This window comes from Rana temporaria, chromosome 6, assembly GCF_905171775.1.
Source record: "Rana temporaria chromosome 6, aRanTem1.1, whole genome shotgun sequence".
Taxonomy (NCBI): Eukaryota; Metazoa; Chordata; class Amphibia; order Anura; family Ranidae; genus Rana; species Rana temporaria.
The window spans coordinates 37,322,836-37,347,564 of NC_053494.1; the positions used below are offsets into that span (position 1 = coordinate 37,322,836).

The window sequence follows — 24,729 nt, forward strand, 5'->3', positions numbered from 1 at the left end:
TAGTAGGAGGAGTGAGGACACCCGGGGACACTTCTATGTAGTAGGAGGAGTGAGGACACCCGGGGAGACTTCTATGTAGTAGGAGGAGTGAGGACACCCGGGGACACTTCTATGTAGTAGGAGGAGTGAGGACACCTAGGGACACTTCTATGTAGTAGGAGGAGTGAGGACACCCGGGGACGCTTCTGTTATTTTGGAGGAGTGAGGACACCCAGGAATGCTTCTGTTTTAGCAGGATTAATTGGTCTCAACCAGTGAAGTCTGAAAGATATACAAGAAGCTCCGGATAATGTGCCTATCCGATGTCACCTACAACTAAATGTTCATAGTGTGGCCACATGTTTATCTAAAGCATTCTCCTCTGTTTCATAGTTTATCATTGATGTGTAACGTGTAGGTTAGAATCCCAAAGAAGGTCCCACCATACATTTTTGGGTTCTCCAGCTAAAAAGTAAATTCATTGTTTTAGGGTCTAATAAGAAATACATTAAGGGCTCCATAACATTTGATATTTTGCAGCATATTGTGGTGCAAAAACCAAGTTTAAGTCTCTGTTTTTCCAGATCTGGATATTATTCCTATTAAAATGACTTAAAAAGATCAGAGAGTCAGCAAAATAGCCAAAAAATTAGCATTGTCATAACTTTATGCATGTGCTTGTAGACTTATAAATACTTTAACACTTTTCTAATGCCAGCATCTTGTAATCATTCTAGGCCTCCAGCATTTGGATGAGGAGCTGGAAGTGTCATTCCAGAAGACGGTGTAGGAATGTCTTGGCTCTCCAGTGAGAATGGAACAGAAGCTGAAGAGCTGGAGGATGCAGTAAGTAATATAGAACTTCTCTGGGGTCACAATCACTGGAGATTCTTTGAAAATGGACATAAGATGACTTTGCTAAATGCATTGAGTTGCTGACATGTGATTGGCTGATCAGCAATTTGTGTTACCAAGCAATTGAACGGGTGTACCTAATAAAGTGTCCGGTGCGTGTATTATACGTGTTTATATATATATATATATATATATATATACACAGGGGCCTTTAGGATGCATCTATTTTTTTTTTTTTATATAGATTTTTTAATTCACCATATTTATTAGATTTGTTCTTTATGTCCATCAATCTGTTTATTTTCACCCTTAATATTCCTGTATGATTTTGTAGGTTGGATGAATAGATGTTCATGTGTAAATGATGGTTTTATAGATGGCTCCTATATATAGTATAGAGAGTTATTGGGTTTATTGTAAATTTTCATTTGTAGTTTTAATTTCACCTTCTGCATAAGTATACCTTTTACCTGGACTTCTCCCATCTCTATGACTAAGCCTGTAAAGGCGAAACCTGTTACAGAGGGACAGCCTGTAGGTGCCTTCCTTTATGGTAGTACTGACTGATTAAACTTTTTTTTTTTTTTTTAAAGTGACATCCAGTGGCGGTGCGTCCATAAAGGGGGCACGTGCGTCGCCCCCTCTCTCCTGCCAACTCTCGCTCACAATTGATAGATTCATGCATTGCATGAATCTATTTATGGTCGCCGCTGCCACCCCCTATTCATGTGCCTGACCCCTTTTCGGGCGCCGGGCACCTGAATTACAGTGACGCTGTATTTTTTGGAAGCACCTGATTAGAGCCATAGGCTTTCAAAAAGGTGAACAGCGGGCGCCATGCTGGGCGCTCACTGTTTGCTCAGCGTTGTGTTAGGAAAGCAAATTAATCGTTTTCATAACACTGAACCGCCTTTCAGCCAATCGGGTTCTCAGGTCTGTTACCTGTCACCTAATTGGTTGAAACAACAGGCGCTGTGATTTAACACCGCCTATCAGGTGTCCAATCATAGCAGAGGACGGGAAGAGAGGACCAGAGAAGACATCGAGGAGCGCGGAAGACATCGCTGCCCTACCAAGACCTGCTGCCCTACCAAGCGGGGGATGCACAGTGGCAGCATTTGATGGGCACAGTAGCGGCAATGGATGGGCACACTGGCAACAATTGGTGGGCACAGTAGCGTCAATTGATGGGCACACTGGAAGCAGTTGATGGGCACACTGGTGGCAGTTGATGATCACAGTGTCAGCAATTGATGGGCGCAGTAGCGGAAATTGATGGGTACAGTAGCCCCTGACAGTGATCAAGGCAGTGTGCTGAAACGCGTCTGCCCTTGTACTTTTTAACATGTGCCAATAAAGTGTCTACAATTGAACATAAACATTGAGTTGCCGGCTCTTTTCTTTTTTCTACTATGACACAGCAGCCAGAGCACCCTACCGCAGACTCTTTATATCCAGGAAGCTTCCTTGGTGAGAGCGCTGCAATCTTCTGTCTACACACTGATCGGGAGGTGGCGAGACTGGCTTCCGATCATGTGACCACTGAGACAGCCAACTACAGTGGTCATGTGATCTGACAGACCTTCCCACCCCCAGGCATAATGGCCAAATTAAAGGGACGTGGAGGCTGGGAGGGAAGGGGTTAAAGTTCTCCAACATGTCTGTACAAATTGGCTTCTCTGCCCAGCATAGGAGATTACAAGGCCGTCATCCCTTTTTCTGGGATTATAGGACTTCACTATTTTTTTATATACTATAACAGTGATGGCGAACCTTGGCACCCCAAATGTTTTGGAACTACATTTCCCATGATGCTCCACTACACTGCAGAGTGCATGAGCATCATGGGAAATGTAGTTCCAAAACATCTGGGGTGCCAAGGTTCCCCATCACTGTACTATAACATAGATTACAGTTCTCTTATGAAATAATCCTTTTAAATGTAGTATATACAATTGCTGCCTACTCATTTAGTGTAATTCACATCATGTGGAACAGCGTTTTATTTTGGCTCAGTTTGCCAGATATTATTATTGTAATAAAGTGATTCAGCGCTGGAAAAAATATAATATAAGACTAAACTAAAATAGATTGCAAGCCAGCACTGCAGATATAATCCAAAAAATATCTCAAAGTGAATAAATAAATAAATAGTGCAGCGCAAGTGAATATACCTAAAAATTCAAATAATCAAAAATAGATACATAATAAAAATAAATACATAGAGTCCATAAAGTGCAAAGTGATAAAGGTGCTCCAAAAAATATACAGTGGTGATATATAGTGCAGAAATCTTCATCAGATCTGTGACCCATAGGACAGGATAATCCTCCACCAAGGCTAATGGATGGCCTCTCACCTCAGCGATTCGACCTGTGGCTAGGTCAAAAAGCAAATATCATATCCTCCACACAGTAAATGGCAAGCAGCTTTCAGGGTTCAACTCCAAAAACGTCCACCAGATGGAACCAGCAAGCAATAAACAAATAATCTCCCATAGATCATTCAATGGACCGAGAAAGAGTAAAAAACACACTCTAAGTGTTCACTGCTTAAAAGGTTTAATAATCACAACAAAAGTTTAAAAACCACTCACATTGTAAAGCACTCTGGTCCGAGTGCAAAGATAGCAGCTTGTACCGCAGCTCAGAGGCCCGGATCAATGTGTACAGCGTGTGTAGGTCTCTGTGAGGCAAACGTGGGTGACGTCGTCGTCGATTAGGGCAATATTTGGATGTGTTTTTGCAGCCGTTAGTCTGTAAGTTGCCTGCATATCTACGAGATACTAAGCAAATTATCCAAATTTTGAGTTCCATTACATGTACACCTGGAACGATACTGGTGACAGCCGATGTGGGGTCTTTGTACACCATTATAGGGCACGATGCAGCCCTCACATCGGTTGCATGGGCTCTGGAGTCCACTAATCTGGACCCTGAGCATGTACGTTTCCTTTTGGATAGTTTGGAATTTTGTCTACTTAAAAACTATTTTTGGTTTGATAAACAGTTTTTTCTTCAGCGCTGTGGAGTAGCAATGGGGGCTCGTTTTGCTCCCAGTGTGGCCAATATCTTTATGGCCCACTGGGAGCAAGATGCGATCTTCCATGATATGCCGCCCCAGCTCTGTTGCTATCGAAGGTATATAGATGATTTGGTGCTCATCTGGGAAGGCGATATGCCATCTTTAAATGCCTTTATGACAAGGTTGAATGCCAATCAACTGGGTATAGTCCTTACCTGGACCGTTTCTACGGAACAGGTGACCTTTCTGGACTTGGAGATATCCAAGTCAGAATCTAGATTGGTGACTAAGAACCACTTTAAATCGGTGGACAGGAATGGATATATTCCATTAAATAGTTGTCACCACAGATTGTGGTTGTGCAACATACCCCGTGGCCAATTTGTGAGACTGCGGAGAAACTGCACCAGGGAATCTGATTTCCTGGTGCAGTCCCGTGAGTTGGCCACTAGATTTGTTGCAAAGGGATATTCTAAGCCCTTGATAGAGCAAGAAATAGAAAAAGTTAGGACAACAGATAGAAATCTGATGATACAGGACAATCCTCCCAAAGATGATGTAGGAACAACTAGTTTCAAGATGCTATTGGATTTTAATGTTCAACATAAAGCATTCGAGAAAATTGTTGCCAAATATTGGCCGATACTAAAGGGAGATGTAATTCTTGGTCCTGTCTTTCCTGAGCGCCCACAATTTATCTATAAAAAGGCACCTTCACTTAGAGACCGATTGGCACCTGGAGTCACTGACCCACCTGTCATTCCTCGTCCTAGGCTTTTTAATTTCCTGTCTGGGTTCTATGCCTGTGGTAGGTGTGCCACATGCAAACATGCAAAACGGAGTATTAAAAAACGTAAATCTTTTGTTTCCAATGTTACCCATGTAGAGTATCCGATAAAGCAGTTGATCACCTGCGCAACAGAGGGCGTAGTTTATATGCTCGAGTGCGACTGCGGGGTTACAGTACATAGGGCGCACCTCACGTGAATTGCACGTGAGAGTGGGTGAGCATGTGAGCAATATTAAGCGTGGCATTAAGACCCACAGCGTATCCAAACACTTTAGAGATCATCATCAGAGGGACCCCAAATGCCTCAAATTTTGGGGTATAGAGAAAGTCACCAGACATTGGAGAGGAGGTCACTATATTCGGCAATTGAGTAAACGAGAATCGTTCTGGATATACGAGATGAAGGTTTCTGTGCCGTTGGGATTGAACGTTGAGTTCGATCTCAACTGCTTTATATCTAATCGTTGAGAAGTACTTTGGGGATTGTATTTTAATGTTATGTTTTATTATAGGTATCCGAATTTTATTTGGGTATTACTATATAATTTTTTATAATTTTTACTATAATTGCTTTTCTAGCTTGAACTGCCTTTATATGTTGATGCAGTTATATATTGTAAACTTGTAATGTAAATTTTTTGGTCTTAGGTGAGGTAGATGCGGATGACGTCTAAATATATTTTTTATATATTTTTAAATAATTGGTTGGTTTTAACCTTATTGCCCGACTGAATATTGTCCCTTAAGATTTAAGTATCTTCAGTCTTGTGTTTGTACACAAGATGGCGCTATTCTCAGGCTATTTTTAAATATACTATTTAGATTTTATTTTACCTTTGCCTGGCGTGTTGCTTTGCAAACACCAGATGGCGCTAGTCAATTGGCTCCTTTTGTGCTGCTATGGCAACCGTATTGTATATACAGTGATACCTCGGTTCACGAACTTAATTCGTGAACTGACTCTGGTCGCGAACCGAATTGGTTGTGAACCGAGGCACATTTTCCCATAGGGTTCAATGTAAATCCAGTTAATCCGTGCTGACCTTTTTTGGGGGTTTTGAAGCACAAAAATATGAAACAAATTACAATACACATTAGTACAGTATAGTAATGCATAAGAGAGGACACTAACCTTGCTTGAGATGACTTCTGGCATGGAGGAAGGCAGGTGGGAGGCAGTTATTGTTTGGAGGGAGAGTCCCCCTCCATAAGGACATCAGGGGATCTCCTTCAGTGAACTGTACAATACAGCAAGGACAGTACTGTATGTGCTAAAAGCACACAAAAATCAAAAATCACTCAAAATGTTTGCAGAGTACTCACAGTACTTCTTTCTGTGTGTCTTCTTCTCTCCACGGTCTTCCTACAGAAAGTCACGACCATGTGACAGCCGGGAAATAGCATTAAAATGGCTGCGGCTCCTGTTCGTGAACCGAGGCGGAGTTCGTGAACCGGAGCATATTTTTATGAACTTTCCTGTTCGTGAACCGAGTTGTTCGTGAACAGAAGCGTTCGTGAACCGAGGTATCACTGTATAGTGTTGTGGGACGTCTGCGTTGATCCCCGCCCCACGCTGATGAAGTCCCGCCCACATTGGGATGTAACGCGTACGAGGGGGAGGAGCTACGACGACGTCACCCACGTTTGCCTCACAGAGACCTACACACGCTGTACACATTGATCCGGGCCTCTGAGCTGCGGTACAAGCTGCTATCTTTGCACTCGGACCAGAGTGCTTTACAATGCGAGTGGTTTTTAAATTTTTGTTGTGATTATTAAACCTTTTAAGCAGTGAACACTTAGAGTGTGTTTTTTACTCTTTCTCGGTCCATTGAATGATCTATGGGAGATTATTTGTTTATTGCTTGCTGGTTCCATCTGGTGGACGTTTTTGGAGTTGAACCCTGAAAGCTGCTTGCCATTTACTGTGTGGAGGATATGATATTTGCTTTTTGACCTAGCCACAGGTCGAATCGCTGAGGTGAGAGGCCATCCATTAGCCTTGGTGGAGGATTATCCTGTCCTATGGGTCACAGATCTGATGAAGATTTCTGCACTATATATCACCACTGTATATTTTTTGGAGCACCTTTATCACTTTGCACTTTATGGACTCTATGTATTTATTTTTATTATGTATCTATTTTTGATTATTTGAATTTTTAGGCATATTCACTTGCGCTGCACTATTTATTTATTTATTTATTCAGATATTATTATTGCCATGAATAAGAGACTTCACTATGTACATGAACTATGCATATTTACATAGGCTTACAGCATACTATTATGTTCACTATTGTTTGTATATGATACACATGTCAAAGAAAATTCCAAGTGTTGTAATAATTAAAAAAATAACAAAAAGAAGATATTTAAAGGGTAAATATTTGATTTTTAGACACAGATTTTGAATTAATAATAATTTAAAGCCTAAGAAACAAGAAGTAGAATACTGAACAACACTGAATAGCGAGCAAAAAAATATAGTAGAATGTCTTTCTTGTTTTAGGCATTTAGGGCCAGATTCACAAACGAGATACGACGGTGTATCTACTGATACGCCGTCGTATCTCTGTTTCTAACTATGCGACTGATTCATAGAATCAGTTTCGCATAGCTAGCCCTAAGATCCGACAGGTGTCATTGAATTACACTGTTGGATCTTAAGGATGCAATTCTAGGCCGGCCGCTAGGTGGCGAGGCCATTGCGGCCGGCGTAGAATATGCAAATGAAGACTTACGGCGATCCCCGAACGTCCCGAATGGCCCGTCGATCTAAATCTACGTAGTTTCCGTCGAGTTACGCCGTGTAAAACTAGGGCTGAGCCCTAGTTCTCTTAAGCCATGGTAAGTATGGCCGTCGTTCCCGCGTCGAAATTTAAACATCAACGTCGTTTGCGTAAGACGTCCGTGAATGGCGCTGGACGCCATTTACGTTAACGTCTAAGCAAATGACGTCGGTGCAACATCAGTTAGCGCAATGCACGTCGGGTAATTTACCCGACGGAGCATGCGCAGTACGTCCGGTGCGGGAGCGCGCCTAATTTAAATGGGACTCGCCCCATTCGATTGGGCCCGCCTTGCGCCGGACGGATTTAGGTTACACCGCTGCAAATTTCCAGGTAAGTGCTTTGTGGATCGGGCACTTAGGCAGAAAATTTGCGGCGGTGTAACTTAAATGGGAAAAGTTAAGTTGCGCCCGCTGGCTGTGAATCTGGCCCTCACTGTATTTATTGGCGTATAACACGCACTTTTTTCCCCCTGAAAATAGGGGGGAAATCACGGGTGCGTGTTATACGCCGAAATGTTACTGCGGAGGGGAAGGGGGGACAAGCGCTACCGGAATTCACCTGAGCCGTCATCTCCTGTTTACTTGGCTCTCACTCATTGGTCACACACAGCCCCGCCTTCGCCACCGGCATTGGACCAGTGTTCTGTCTATCATAGAAGCTGGTCCAATGCCGTTGGCGGAGGCAGGGCTGTGTGTGACTGCAAGAGCCGAGTAAACAGGAGATGACAGCTCTGTGGTTTTCCAGCACTGACCAGGCTGCATTGATGGGAAATGGTGAGGCTGCAGATGGGCATTGAGGCTGCAGATGGGCATTTATCAGGCTGCATTGAGGCTGCAGATGGGCATTTATTAGGCTGCATTGAGGCTGCAGATGGGCATTGATCAGGCTGCATTAATGGGAGATGGTGAGGCTGCAGATGGGTGCTGATAAGGCTGCATTGATGGGCACTGACCCTTATTTTGCTTCAAAAAGGTAGTTTATAGTACGCCGATAAATACGATAATTGCTGCCCAGAACCAGCCCAAAATCTAAAGGACATGCAGCAGGCTGCAGAGGACGGCTACTCTCTGTGTGAGACCTGGGATCTCCCTGTCGAGGCCGATGCCCCCGTCTTATCCCCAGCAACACTTGATGGGGAGCACAAGCATTGCTCATTGCAGCATTGTATTAATGACTTAAAGTGATTGTAAAGGAAAACCTTTTATTACAAACATGTCATACTTCTCTTCTGTGTGCAGTGGATTGGCAGAGAGCAGCCCCAATCCTCCTTTTCTCAAGTCCACCACTGGAGCTCTGGGCCCCACCCCCTTGTCAAGTGCCCCCCATAACAAGCCTCTTGCTGTGGGGACACTCGTTTCTGCTTGCTCCCGTGCCAGCTCTCCTCCATGCGTCCATAAGACGCATAGACCGTGGCTCAGCCTCACCTCCTTTTCCCGTCTCGCTTGCTGTGATTGACAGCAGCAGGAGCCAATAGCTCCTGCTGCTGCATCTCAGCCAATCAGGAGGGAGACCCAGGAGAGAATCGGGTCTTGTGCACATCACTCGATCGCGATCAGGCTTGGGTAAGTATTATGGGGGCTGAGGGGGGAGCTGCACACTGAAGGTTTTTTACCCTAATGCATTGAAGGTATAAAACCTTCTGCCTTTACTATCACTTTAACTGAAAAGGTGACAACAATGCACGGGTTTACCTTAATCAACTCTCATATGTTTATTTAAAAACATTAAAATAGAGACTGAATGCACCGTGGAAAAAGTACATAAAAGTGTTTTTTTTTTGTTTTTTTTCTAGTTTCATGATGGAGTTTCAGCTATCACCTATGAGTCAGACACAGAAAAGGTATGAATTCAAAATAAACTGTAATGGCCTGGGGTCAATATTCTGAAGAGGTGAACTTATCCTTTAAAACGGAACTAAACTCTCTCAATCGACATTGACTATTTGTAATCCTTATGCTGCTAGCATTAGTGAATGGATAGGAAGGTACAGTGGAACCTCGGATTGCGAGTAACACGGTTAACGAGCGTTTCGCAATACGAGCAGTGTATTTAAAAAAAATCCTGACTCGGTTTGCGAGTGTTGTCTTGCAAAACGAGGATTCAAGCCAAAGCGGTGTGCAATCCTGCGTTTGGCCTGAGGTGGGTGGGGGGGGGTTGCGTGCCCGAGCCGATCGACGCCGTTCGGAAATGCTCGGAAAATATTGGAAATACTCCGTTCCCGAGCCTTTCCAAGGTTTTCCAAGTTCAGCCAAGGTGTCCTCGGTCCTTTCCATGTGTTTACGAGGCTCTCTGGTGCCCCCAACCTCTGGCCGCATGCGGTATTGCATGCCATTGAAGTCAATGCGGAACAAATTATTTTTGTTTCCATTGACTTCAGTGGGAAAACTTGCTTTGATATGCGAGTAGTTTGGATTACGAGCATTCTCCTGGAACGGATTATGCTCATAATCCAATGTTCCACTGTCCTATTAGTTTCAGTTGCTTCCTGTTTTTTGGCCTAGGCCAAAAGGATGTTCTACATCCCAGGAGTGTTCATCGGCCTTTTTTGTCTTTCATCTGGAGGGGCTTCCTTAACTAAACACCCCTATTGTCTGCATGCCTTAGCTAAAGGCAGGTGGATTACAGAAAGTATGCCCTTACTCAAGATGGCCGCAGCTAGAAATGCTAGGGGTTGTTTTTATTAACAAAATACATCATAGAATCATGAATGGATGGGTAAGCTTGCTTTGAATTAAAAATAATGAATTAAATAAAGCTTTTGGTTTGTGTTGCTCAGATATATTTTAGTTCTGCTTTAATATACAATCATGATTTAATCAATAAATGAAAACTCCTAAATTTTTTCTAGAATTGCACTGAATAAAGAATAAAGTAATACAGAATATTAGTAAATTATTACAATGTATTTATTTTTTTCTGTGCAGAAAGTAAAGAAGAAAAAAGGCATCAAACCTCCTCGGTCACAAAGTGAGTGGCTTTTCCATATTAAAAATCTTTAATATAAAAGGGCTTTAGTAAAATAAATTGTACTCATTATTAAAGTATTAAAATAGTATCATATAACATTTTTCTTGTGAAGTTTGTAGTAAAGCACAGCATTGCTTTGAAGAAAACTGAATGTATTTGAATGTAAATGCATCCATTATACAATCTGAGAAACAAAGGATTTATTCCTTTTTTTTTAAAAGGGATTGTAAAGGCAGAAGTACCGTATATACTCGAGTATAAGCCGACCTGAATATAAGCCGAGGCACCTAATTTTACCACCAAAAAATGGGAAAACTTATTGACTCGAGTAAAAGCCTAGGGTGTCCATCTGCATGCCTCACTGTGCCTCACTTTGCCCCACTGTGTCCATGCCTCACTGTGCCCATGCCTCACTGTGCCCATGACTAGACTGACGTTTAACATGGGAGTCTATGGAAGCTTTGAAAAATCGGTGCTCCCCAGCTGTAGGTCCCCCAAATAACAAACATTGCACACTTGTAAAGGAGAAATGGGGCTACATGTGTGCCAAGTTCCCAGGTCCAGGGAAACTACGACTGGCCGGTACCAGGTCCCCAAAGTCACCGCAGAAATGACCGTCTAACATGGGAGTCTACGGAAGCGGTGCCCAGGTTTAAAAAATAGGTGCTCCCCGGCCATAGGTCCCCAGACAACAAACTTTGCACACTTGTAGAGGAAGAGTGGGGCTACATGTGTGGCAAGTTTGGGGTCCAGGAGATCGCCGGCCGGCCGGTCTCGGGTCCCCAAAATCCAGGAGATCAGGCACAAAATGGTGACTTGAGTATAAGCCGAGGGGGGCATTTTTTTTTTATCTTAATGCATTTGACAGGAGGGAGGGGCCAGGAGCACAGAAGAGGAGGATCCGGGCTGCTCTGTTCAAAACCAACTGTATAGAGCAGGTAAGTATAACATGTTTGTTATTTAAAAATAAAAAATGAGACTACAACCACTTTAATCTCAAATGTATAAAACTGCTGACAGGTAGGGTTTTTACAACAGAAGTTATATACTAATTGATACTAAAGTCTAACATGTTATATTTACCTGCTCTGTGCAGTGGTTTTGCACAGAGCAGCCTGGATCCTCCTCTTCTCAGGTCCCTTTTCTGTGCTCTGGCCCCTCCCTCCTGTCGAGTGCCCCCACAGCAAGCAGCTTGCTATGGGGGTACCCGAGCCAAGCCGGAGCTCCGTGTGTCCACTCAGACACAGAGCCACAGTTCGTCCCCACCCACTCTCTCTCCTGATTGGCTAACTGACTTTGATGGACAGCAGCAGGAGCCAATGGCACAGCTGCCGTGTCTCAGCCAATCAGGAGGGAGAGTCCCGGATGGCCGAGGTACTCGTGCAAGAGATGGGGCTCAGGTAAGTATTAGGGGGGCTGCTACACACAGAAGTTTTTGTTTACCTTGCTGCATAGAATGCAGTAAGATAAAAATCTTCAGCCTTTACAACCACTTTAAGCTAAAAACCTTCTGACTTTACAACCACTTTAAATGTGGTAGCTGCATTAGTTTTAATTTTTTTCAAGCTAAGCACATTTTCAACCCTCATATAACGGAGATGTTTTTGTTTTCAGTTTAAATGGGCTTTAATAGTATTAATTAAAATATACCGGGCTTTTAGAGGAAACCTATTTCAATAAAACGCAGATTGATGCATTCATTGATGTAAACCTTTCTGGAGGATCGCATGTTCTTGTGACCATTCCACAGTTGATCACAAATGATGTTGCAATGCTTCCACTGCTCACAAGCGGGTCATTTACACAAAATCGAATTAAAGTAAAAATCGGTGGGCTTATTTTCTAAATAACCAGTCATGAGAAAAATTACAAGACTGGAAATTGGCCATAAAAAGCCTCTGCACTTTTTATTGTAGCCCCTTTGGTGTAAATGCTATAGAGGTGGCACGCCAACTTTGATAACATATGCGAATATCATAATTTAGAATGTTTTGGGGATGTCTATTACAGATTCTTGTTTGTTTTCTTAGGCTCCCCCTATCTCTCCAGTGCCAATCTGCACCCGAAAAAGGCACAAGTGTGGAGGTCCTTAACAGGGACAGGTCAGATGCACACCGAGAACCCAATGGCCAAGGTGCCAAGAAAGCTGTGGTTGGCATCACTTAAGCAAGGCAGTAGTAAGTGTCCAATATTGTTTTTACCCTGGCATTAATATTCATTTTGGTTTAAAACTTCCAACTAGAGCTGCACGATTAATCGTGGAGAGAATCGCGATCTCGATTCTCCCCGCCTGCGATCTCCCCGCGGGATGACTTGCGATTCTTATATGTCACCGCCATTCCACGTAACCAGCGTGGAACGCAAATGCCGCCAACATCGGGACAGATGTGAGCAGCCTGGGCTTCTCTCACAGTTCAATACAACTCTAGTGTGTATCCATGCGCCACCCAGTGGTTCCCGGCGGTACTGCTTCTGATGTATTTATCTTTCTCACAGTTCTGTACAACTGTGTGTATCCATGCGCCACCCAGTGGTTGCTGGCGGTACTGCTTCTGATCTATAAAAAACAGACCAGTGATATGTCTATATTGTTAAAGCGGTGGTTCCCCCTAAAACAAATTTCTAACAATACATTCGGAAGACTGCTTACACTGCGGGTAGGCTGTTTTTTTTTTTTTTTTTTTCGTACATACCTCGATCATATCGCATATCGTTTCATCCCTCGGCTTCCGGGTATGAGTCTTGCTGGACCTAGTTGATTGACGTTCCTCCGACCGGCGCATACTGCGCGTCACGACTTTCCGACAGAAGCCGAATGTCATTGCGCAGGCGCCGTATAGAGTCGGCTCTATACGGCGCCTGCGCAGCGACGTTCGGCTTCTTTCGGAAAGTCGTGACGTCAAGTATGCGTCAGTTGGAGGAACGTCAATCAACTAGGAACGCCCACCGCCACAAGACTTATACCCGGAAGTCGAGGGATGAAACGGCGATATCGAGGTATGTACGCAGTGTAAGCAGTCTTCCAAATGTATTGTTAGGCCCCGTACACACGGCCGAGGAACTCGACGTGCCAAGCACGTCGAGTTCCTCGTCGAGTTCTGGGATGAAGCCGCCGAGGAGCTCGGCGGGCCGCCTTCTCCCATAGAACAACGAGAAAATAGAGAACATGTTCTCTATTTTCTCGTCGAGCTCCTCGGCGGCTCCATCGAGCCAAAACTGTACAGACGACAGAGTTTCTCGGCAGAATCCGGGTTTTGACCGAGTTTCTCGGTGAATTCTGCCGAGAAACTCTGTCGTGTGTACGGGGCCTGAGGCATTTGTTTTAAGGGGGAACCACCGCTTTAAAGACCATATAACACCTATGAAAAAAGCAAAATCAAAGTTTGATTCTGCTTTTTTCAAAGGAGTTATATGGTCTTTAACATTATAGACATATCACTGGTCTGTTTTTTATATATTCGTATTTTCAAATAAATCACAGGTTTATTTATTTGGGGGGGTGTTTCTGGCAATCAATTTTTGAGAATCGTGATCTTTAGTCTAAGCAAAAGAATCGCGATTCTCATTTTGACCAGAATCGTGCAGCCCTACTTCCAACCCAAAACCAATCATTTATTTTATTATAATACAGGATTTATATAGCGCCAGCAGTTTGTGCAGTGCTTTCCAACATGATGGCAGATAGTACAGTTACAATACATTTCAATACAGGAGGAATTAGAGGGCCCTGCTCGTTAGAGCTTACATTCTAGGAGGGAGGGTCAGATGATAACTGTGGGGGATGACTAATGGAGAAAATAAAAGTATAGTTATGAGAGGAAGGCTTGATTTACTGCTCTAAAGAGAAGGGCTTTCAGGGATCACTCACAAGTGGATAGAGTAGGAGAGACTGTCAGATTGGGGTAAGGAGTTCCAGAGGATGGGAGAGGCCGAGATGCCCTGGAGGTGATTATGGGAGGAGCTGACGAGGGAGCTAGAGAGCAGGAGGTCTTGGGAGGAATGAAGAGAACAATTAGGTTGGTATTTAGAGACCAGATTAGTGATGTAGCTGGGGGCCAAGTTGTAAATGGCTTTGTAATTTGTAAATAGTATTTTTCAATGTAATTTGCTGGGTGAGCGGAAGCCAGCGGAGGGATTGACAGAGAGGGGTGGCAGACACTGAACAACTGGTAAGGTAGATGAGTCTGGCAGCAGCATTCATGATGCACTGAAGGGGGGATATCCCATTCTAGTGAGGAGGTAGTTACTGTAGTCAAGGTAGAAGATAACCGGGGAGTGAATTGAAATCTTTTTGGTGTCATTGGTTAAAGTGATGCTAAAAATAACAAGCATGTTATACTTACCTGCTCTCTAGGCTGGAAAGCCTGAAATAAAAAATAAAAAAAACGATCTCGGCTTCCTAGCTGAGGCAATAGCAGTGTTTACATCTGCTGACGCCAAACGTGACGTCATATCGCCACGCCCAGCCTCCGAAGGTCATAGAGACTGCCGGGGACCTTCTGGTGTGCAGTATTCTCTATGGCAATCGGTCGCCTCTGGCAAATATATTCTACAGCTCGCCGATCACACGGACAAGCCAGTAGAAGCATGGCGTCTCCTTCCGCCACCTGTAAAAACAATGAAGAGGCTGAACCACTATGATTGTTTTTACATGACAGGGAATCGCCGGCAGAAAAAGAAGATATCTGAATGATGTCTGCAACTGCATAAAAAAAAAAAAGCATTCAGATAGTTTGGAATTTGTTAAAGGTTAGTATGACTACAATAGAAAAATGGACACAAGGGCCCGGATTCACAAAGCACTTACGCCGACGTATAACAAGTTACGCAGACGTAAGTACAAATGTGCGCCGTCGTATCTGTGCGCAAGACCCACAAACAGATATGAGCCTAAAACCAGGCTACACCCCGCCAACGTATCTTGCTTACGCCGGCGTAGAGTGGGCGCACATTTAGGCTGGGAGCATGGTGCCGCTCCCATTGATTAGCCATTCAAACATGCAAATGAGGGAAATACAGCGATTCACGAACCTGCGTGCGCCCGACGCAGGCTACGAAAGGTGCCCGTAAGTTGTACGTCCGGCGTAAAGTTATGCCCTATAAAGGAGGTGCAACCCAGCAGCAGACATGCAAAGGTCTGCACCAGGGAACACAAGCCGGTGTATTTTACGTTGGAAGTGTGTCTGGCTGAGCGTAGGTTACGTTCATGGTGTAGGCAGTGATCCGGCGTATCTTAGGCAGTTGTTCCGACGTGGTTGTGAGCAGGCGCAGGGGGATGCGTCCATGTCACGGCGCATGCGCAGTTCGTTATACGTACTTGTCTGGCGCTCGGCCCATCATTTGCATGGGGTCACGCCTCATTTGCATGGGTCACGCCCACTTCCACCTACGCCGGCCTGCGCCTTTGAAACCCACACCACGCTGGTGCAACGTTGGGAGCACTGGCTTGCTGAATTCCATGCTTGCCTCTCTGCGCTGCGTCGGCGTGGCGTACGGCGTTTGCGTTAAGGCGTCGTAATGTGCGCCCACCTCTCTGTGAATCTGGGCCAAGGTCTTCTCTTCTGCAAAATTGTGACTCCCATAAATCTGAATCTATCAGATCTACATGATTTCAATTGGAAACGTTGGCATGGTTTTATACATAGCAGTGTTTGTTGTCTGTGCAGCCATTGCTGTTACTTCCTTAGGATCTTGTTCTTCCTCCACACAGGCCTGACTCAGCCCTTGAAATCAGACACGGACATCGGGCAGGCTTGGGTGAATCCTGGCAGCGGTACACCGGAGTATCTCAAGGAAGCTCTCGGGATGAAGAAGCCTAAATACTCCCGCTCCTCCAGTAATGGTGATTATAAAATCTTAATATGGCAACAAGGTTTAAACGCATACAGTGTGCTTTATTCATAGGGGTAGGATTCTCTTAAATAGCCTTTGCTCCCATTAGTGACCAATCCTATCTTTTCTTTCACTCTCCGCACTCTGCCCTGGGTGAAGGGAACGGGGAAGCAAGGTTTGATATGGCTGCTGGGGCGGAAAGTGTTCCTCTCTTGAGCTGTGAGTGGCCCTATGGCATCATCTTGCTCAGCGAATGTCATTTTAACAATCGTCGGCACTGAGTGAAAAATATTCAGCTGAACAATGGCTGCTTTTTTTTTTCCAAAGCGGTCACTGTTCAGGTATTAAGCTGGTAAATACAATAGCTGGTACTGGAAGTTTCTCCATCTATGCTGTTCAGTGTGGATGGGAAAAACCTGTGAATTTTCTTTTGTTCAGCCATGGATTTGGTCCGTGGGTAGCTCTGTCGGCACCTTCCCACCTGGCATCCTCCAATTGAAAAATTAAAAGAACTGGATGGTCAAATAGCACCTGCATCAGTCAGGTGCAGAGTCACTGTTCAGATATTCTGACAGCTGGCAGCTATGGCTGTCAGAATACAATAGCTGCAACAGGAAATTTGTCCATCTGTGCTGTTTAGCTTGGCTGAAGGCAGAGCCGTCTTAATAGCATCACGTGCCCCATGGCAAGGTAAAGCTCTGGGGCCCCACCAGCTTGCCCAAATTTACATACCTACTTTCAAGAAATAATGTATAAATAGTTGATAGAATTAACATATATTCATTAGTACTTTCAATAAAATCGATTTTACAAAAGGAAAACATTCCATAATCAGACTGGTCAACACAAAGGGCACAGTACAGGGGGGGTGGGTGCAGAAGGGCACAGTACAGGGGGGGTCAGGAGGGCACAACACTGGGATCACGAGGGCACAGGTTCTGGGGCGTTTCCCGGGACACAACCATATCGGGACAGTTTAGTAAAAAGCATGACTGTCCCAGCAAATCCGGGACAGTTGGCAAGTATGATGTAATGCGAGATTATTGTGGGGCCCCCCATGTCCCTGGGGCCCCTGGGCAGTGCCCAGGAGTGCCCTTGCATTAAGATGGTCCTGGCTGAAGGGAACAAAAATCTGTGGGGCAGATCAACAAAAGCATTACGCCGGCATATCTCTTGATACGCCGGCGTAATTTTAAATTTCCCGCGTCGTATCTTTGTTTTGTATCCACAAAACAAGATACAACGGCATCTGGGATCGATCCGACAGGCGTACGTCTTAGTACGCTGTCTTAGTACGCTGTATGCAAATTAGCTATTTACGGCGATCCACGAACGTACGTCCGGCGGCGCTTTTTTTTACGTCGTTTGCGTTCGGCTTTTTACAGCGTATAGTTAAAGCTGCTATGTGTGTGTGTGTGTGTGTGTGTGTGTGTGTGTGTGTATGTGTGTGTATATATATATATATATATATATATATATATATATATATAGTGGCGTACTCAATGTTAAGTATGGCCGTTGTTCCCGCGTACAATTTAGAATTTTTTACGTCGTTTGCGTAAGTCGTTCGCGAATAGGAATTTGCGTAGAATGACGTCACCGTCGTAAGCATTGGCTTGTTCCAGTTAAATTTCGAGCATGCGCACTGGGATACCCCCAGGGACGGCGCATGCGCAGTTAAAAAAAAAACGTCGTTTACGACGGGGCACAACGTATTTACATAAAACACGCCCCCATTACATCCATTTGAATTCCGCGCCCTTACGCCGCCAGAGATACACTACGCCGCCGTAACTTACGGCGCAAATTTTTTGTGGATTCAAAATAAAATAAATAAGTTACGGTGGCGTAGTGTATCTTAGATACGCTGCACCCGGCGGAAGATTACGCGCAGGTACGTGGATCTGCCCCTGTGTGTGTATATCAAGCTGAGGATGCCCCCAAAGTGACAAGAGAAGATGTCTGTATATGGAAACATGGGAAAGGAGATCTCGCTGTTACATATGCTATTGAGTTGGGTAGGTAAACTCGCTGGCATTGAACTGAAACTAGTTTGTAGAGTAACCCCCTAATTGCCTGCATGTTCTACATCCTAAATGACTAATGTGAGTTCATTTATTTTTTTAACAACTAACAGGTTACATCCCGGGAACTCCAGACTTTAAAGAGAAGGAGGACATGTACGATGAGATCTTAGATCTGAAGAAGGTACGTAGGAATGATATACAGTATAGTATGTCCATTCATCTACTGTGTCTGTTCTGTCTGGTGCGGTTAAAAAAGAAAGATTCAAACTTTTGCAGAGTCTTTATATTTTCTGATGTTTAAAATTGCAGCCGTTAGTCCCAGGTAATGATACCTAATATTCTTTTGTTGCTGGTGTGATATGGGGGTTGCTAGCTCTCATGGTAGATGCGTTTGTCAAGTGAGACCATGTCAGTCCAAACTATTTTTAGGAGCCCACTTTTGTTAAACAAAATTCTTTCAGAATTCCTCCAGCCCCCATGGACTCGCTAGCCAACTCAGCTTTTTCAACCTCCCAAACCCTTTCTTGGTCTCCCAGACCCTCATAGCTGTCTCAACTTTTTTCCAGTCCTTTGAGCAAAAGTCCCTCTCACAAGGAATGTAGTCTTTGATAGAAACAACCAGATCTACTGACAGGGCTCTGTCAAGGCCAGCACTACCACTAGGCAATCTAGGTAGCCGCCTACGGCGCAGCCAGGGTTCTGCAGCTGTGATAATACACAGAGGAGGAGGGGGAGATTTGTGGCCTCCTATGTCCCTGGGATATGAGCAGTGCCGGTTTTTCTGCCGTGTCAGCTCTCTGCCCGCCTCCCTCCCTGGGCTATGTACAGCCATTGGAGGAGCAGGGCGGGCAGCATTGTGGACGGAGACACCACATGTCAGTAACAATCCATACATATAAAGACCCCAAAACAGTTCAGAAATTAAATTAAATTGGAATGACACAGGAAAAAGTATTAAACAACATAAAGTTAGGCCCCTTTCACATGTGCGGACCGTATGTCCGCATTTTCATCCATCCGTTGCGGATGAAAACGGGGCATACATTGGTCCCTATGTGATTGCGGGTGTCAGCGGATGACCATCCGCTGACACCCGTGATCACCCGCCTCCGCAAAGCTCCGATTTTTCGGACAGAAGAAATTCCTATTTGGCGGATCGGGTGAACACGGACATACAGTTCGTGTTCATCCGATCCCCCCCCATAGGGGAGAGCGGAGGAAAGACAGGGCGGTCCCTGCACAGTGTGCGGGGACCACCCTGTCAGCCGACGGCTCAGCTGGGATTTTACGGAGGATCCCCGCTGAGCGTTACGGACACACGGAGGAGGATCATTACTGATCCGCCCCGTGTGAAAGGGCCCTAAGGGAGGTGCAAAAAAGGCAAGACACCAGCTGAAATCTATCAGTAATTGGACACAATCCTTCCCTTGCCAGTGAAAATTAATATTGGCTGGTGCAGTCTCAACTGATAGCCTATAAAATGGTGTCTCATTACCAAGGTGTCATACAAGCTGATTGGTTTCTGTGAAGAGCTGAACCAGATAGTGCACGCTCCAGTTTTAGTAAATAGACTCGTTAAATTAACCTTTGCGCAATGTGTATACTATTCTTTATGCTTTTAAGACTAAATCATAGCACATGATTATTACGTGTTTATGTCATGCATTCGTTTTAGCTTGTGTATTTATTTTAAGTCTGTACAAGCACATAAATCTGAGAATGACATCATGAAAACTAAACTTCGGAGGCTGGAAGAAGAAAATAATAGAAAAGATCGTCAAATCGAACAGCTGCTGGACCCCTCCAGAGTGAGTAAAAAAATAAATAAATATATACCATGTCAGGTGTTTTATATGGTCTCCAGCCTACAATCCTGCATTACTGAACTGGAAGGACTGCTCTTTATAAAGGATGAGCTCATTTTTACTAACATGTTACACCTGTATTTAGGGTGTAACATGTTACAATGCACCAGTCCCCGCACTCCCCAATTCCCCCAGTGGGTGGGGCTTTTTCTCCCTGCATTCACTGTCACAATTTGTAAACAGCAACGCTGTGCGGGGCTCCGTCTTCAAAACTAGGGTTGTCCCGATACCGATACCAGTATCGGTATCGATACCGAGTATTTGCGGGAGTACTCGTACTCGCACAAGTACCCCCGATACCTAAATAGAATACTTCCCCCCCGCCGCTGCCGCCGCATCGCACCGCCGCATCAAAAGGCGCCGCATGGGTTAAACGCCGTGCGGGAACATCACAGCTTTCATTTGAATAGCTGTAGTGTTCCCGCGCGTATAGACACTCCCCCTTGCCCGGGATTGGATGGGTGATCGTGATCTGTCCAATACCGAGCAAGGGGGAGTGTCTATACGCGCGGGAACACTACAGCTATTCAAATGAATGCTGTGATTTTCTCCATGCGGCGGCGGCAAAGGTATGGGGGACATGGCTGGAGGGACATGGCTGGAGGGACATGGCTGGAGGGACATGGCTGGAGGGACATGGCTAGAGGGACATGGCTAGAGGGACATGGCTAGAGGGACATGGCTAGAGGGACATGGCTAGAGGGACATGGCTAGAGGGACATGGCTAGAGGGACATGGCTAGAGGGACATGGCTAGAGGGACATGGCTAGAGGGACATGGCTAGAGGGACATGGCTAGAGGGACATGGCTAGAGGGACATGTATTTTAAGGCACCGTGGAGCAATTAGTTCACAGCAGAAACATTCTCTCAGTTTACAATGACAACCTGCTTTGTATTTAAACTCACTACTGCGCTAGCTGCATGATGGCTACAGCGCAGTGGCACATTTTCGGGAAGGCTTCTATTGACATGGCTAGAGGGACATGGCTAGAGGGACATGGCTAGAGGGACATGGCTGCATATGTGAGGTACATGGCTAGAGGGACATGGCTGCATATGTGAGGGACATGGCTAGAGGGACATGGCTGCATATGTGAGGGACATGGCTAGAGGGACATGGCTGCATATGTGAGGGACATGGCTGCATATGTGAGGGAAATGGCTGCATATGTGAGGGACATGGCTAGAGGGACATGGCTGCATATGTGAGGGACATGGCTGCATATGTGAGGGACATGGCTGCATATGTGGTATCGGGACAACCCTATTCAAAACCGCATTATTCATTCGAAGGATCTGTGAAAGAATTAACTATAAAGTGCTGTGACAGGCGGCTTGTAGTTCTCAATGAACTGTGATGGCGTTGGTGATCTTGTAGTTCATTATTACTTCTTACTGTTTTCAAACAGAAAGTCTGTACAGAGGTAAAGGCAAAAATCTATAGGCATTGTCTGCAGGAGCCTGACATTGCAACTGTGATCTGCTTATCACAGGTGCAATGCTTTGCAGGCTCATGAGAAATAAATAATAAATAGACATTTTCTCACCCCTGCAAAAATATGTTCGTACAGTGTGTGTGATCCACTTCCCGCCCGGTCAATAGACAATTGACGTCCAGGAATTGGTTGTGAAATCCTGACTGGACGTCTATTGATGTCCTGCAGGATTACATGCCGGCGCGCGCCCGTGGGGGCACGCAGCGCGGCGATCGGTGATGTGGGGTGTCAGTCTGACACCCTGCATCTCCGATCTCGGTAAAGAGCCTCCGGTGGAGGCTCTTTACCACGTGATCAGCCGTGTCCAATCACAATGTAAACAAGAAGAGCCGTTGATGGCTCTTCCTCACTCGCGTCTGACAGACGCGAGTAGAGGAGAGCCGATCGGCTGCTCTCCTGACAGGGGGGGTTCACGCTGATTGTTAATCAGCGCAGCCCCCCCTCGGATGCCCACACTGGACCTCCAGGAAAGCCCACACTGGAAAGCCCACAAGGGCAGTAAAAAAAAAGAGAATAGATGCCAATCAGTGCCCATGGGGCACTGACTGGCAACATGGGACTGGCACTTTGGAAAAACAAGTGATGCCCAGCAATTCCATCAGTGCCACCCCTCAGTGTCCATCAGTGCCACCCCTCAGTGTCCATCAGTGCCACCCCTCAGTGCCCATGAGTGCCCAGTACCCATCAGTGCCACCCATCAGTGCGGCCTATGAGTGCCCATCAGTGCGGCCTATGAGTGCCCATCAGTGCTGCATACCAGCGCCACCTATCAGTGCCGCCTCACCGGTGCCCATCAGTGCCGCCTCCCCGGTGCCTGTGATCGAAGTAGAAAACGTACTTATTTACCCAAAAAATTAACAGAAAAAAATAAAAACTTAATTTTTTTCAAAATTGTCGGTATTTTTTTTAGTTGTTGCGCAAAAAAAAAATCGCAGAGGTGATCAAATACCACCAAAAGAAAGCTCTATTTGTTGGAACAAAATGATAAAAAAATTGTTTGGGTACAGTGTAGCATGGCCGTGCAATTGTCATTCAAAGTGCGACAGTGCTGAAAGCTGAATATTGCCTTGGGCAGGAAGGTGTGTAAGTGCCTGGTATGGAAGTGGATATATATATATATATATATATATATATATATATATAATTTTTTTTATTCTTTTTTTTTTTTTTTAAAGATGAACTTAGCCCTTAAGGCTGAATGGGCTTTGAGACATAACGGTGTGATGTCTTCCCTGACCATGACAGCCTAGAATTTGTTTGGTGTTCTTTACTTCTGCCACTAAAATAGGCAATGTACATTATATGGTTATAAGTTTATGGACACCTGACGTTGACACCTACACTGTATAGCCAATTGTACGTGGACACTCCTCCAAATCATTGAGGTGTTCCCAGTAAAGGGTACTGGTAATGTTGCAGCATAAAAAGTAATTTTAGACAGTTAGGCACTTCAAACCTCATAATAACAGTTTGAGAAAGAACATTTTCTGTCGTGACATAAATGTGTCCCCGTGTAAAAAGGCAGGTCCAAAAAAAAAAGTATTAAATGATTTTCTACTAGGGAATGTCTTTAAACAGCGGATTGAAAGCCCTAATTTTACCTAGCGTGGTTTATAAGCGGCAATGGATAGATCGCCATCATGCCGCTATTCCACCTGCTCATCACACAGAGCCAGCCAATCCAAGGGACTGGGTACCATGTGATTGGTCTTCACAACAATCACATGTTATTGTTTACATAGGTCATCCCTCCCCTTCCTCTTAAGAAAGAGGAATGGGAGTGGCGGTCATAATTATTTATGAATGGAGGAATAATGAATGAATCATGAGTATCAGATTAATTCATTCTGTTTCACCTTTAATGCACATACAGGTGCATCTCATAAAATAAGAATATCATCAAAAAGCTAATTTATTTCAGTAATTCAATTAAAAAAATGAAACTCATATATTTTATACGGTTTATGTGTTACACACAGAGTGATCTATTTCAAGCTTTTCTTTCTTTTAATTTTGATGATTATGGCTTACAGCTAATGAAAACCCAAAATTGAGTATCTCAGAAAACTGGAATATTACATAATACCAATAAAAGAAGGATTTTTAATACACAAATGTTGGCTTACTGAAAAGTATGTCTATGTACAGTATAGTATGCACTCAATACTTGGTCTGGGTTTTTGTTGTTGCATGAATTGCTGCCTTAAGGCAGTGTGGCATGGAGTCGATCAACCTGTGGTACTGCTGAGGGGTTACGGAAGTCCAGGTGTCTTTGATGGCAGCCTTTAGCTCATCTGCATTATTGGGTCTGGTGTCTCTTATCTTCCTCTTGACAATACTCCACAGATTCTCTATGGGGTTTAGGTCAGGCGAGTTTGCTGACCAATTAAGCACAGTGATACCATGATCATTTACAGGGGTCAAGTCTTGGGGAAAAAAGTGTGGGAACTCCCTCCCAAGATCCACTCCCCCACCAAAAAATGATACACTCATATGCATAATTACTAAACCGCATGTGTTTTTTTTTTTTTTTTTTTCTAAATCCCGCAATAACTCGCGGCAGACCTCCGCAATGTCTCCTGGGAACAATGACAAAAGCTCCCAGGAGACATTGCAGCATCGGGGAAGTGACGGAATACCCGCACACTACCCGATGAATCCATATACAGGAAGGGGCCAGTAACATAAAGGATTACTAAGGTTCGCCTGCCCCTGACAGTGACTCGAGCTGGGCATCGCCGATTAGTGAAGGATTGGTTCGGGCGGCTCGGCTGCTCTCGCCTGCTCTAGTCCTGCAAAGGGAACGGAGTTCCTGCTGTGAAAAAAGTGCAGGAACTCCGTTCCCGCAGGACTTGAGCCCTGATCATTTATCCAGGTATTGGTATTTTTGGAGGTGTGGGCAGGTGCCAAGTCCTGCTGGAAAATGAAATCAGCTTCTCCATATATCTGGTCAGCAGAGGGAAGCATGAAGTGCTCTGGACTTCCCTAGTAGATGACTGCACTGACTTTGGACTTGATAAAACACAGTGGACCAACACCAGAAGATGACATGGTTCCCCAAATCATCACTGACTGTGGAAACTTCACACTGAACCTCA

General features: G+C 44.7%; 1 protein-coding gene across 1 annotated transcript in view; it reads left to right on the forward strand.

The window, feature by feature from the left end:
• IQCE (IQ motif containing E) overlaps window positions 1-24,729 on the forward strand; it is an 83,377-nt gene that overhangs the window by 2,176 nt on the left and 56,472 nt on the right. The window contains exons 2-8 of the mRNA XM_040356669.1: window positions 717-825; window positions 9,236-9,283; window positions 10,368-10,410; window positions 12,441-12,587; window positions 16,121-16,252; window positions 18,380-18,450; window positions 19,964-20,077. Of these exons, the coding sequence (XP_040212603.1) occupies window positions 772-825; window positions 9,236-9,283; window positions 10,368-10,410; window positions 12,441-12,587; window positions 16,121-16,252; window positions 18,380-18,450; window positions 19,964-20,077 (609 nt within the window). The 5' untranslated portion in view covers window positions 717-771. The remainder of the gene's footprint in view (window positions 1-716; window positions 826-9,235; window positions 9,284-10,367; window positions 10,411-12,440; window positions 12,588-16,120; window positions 16,253-18,379; window positions 18,451-19,963; window positions 20,078-24,729) is intronic.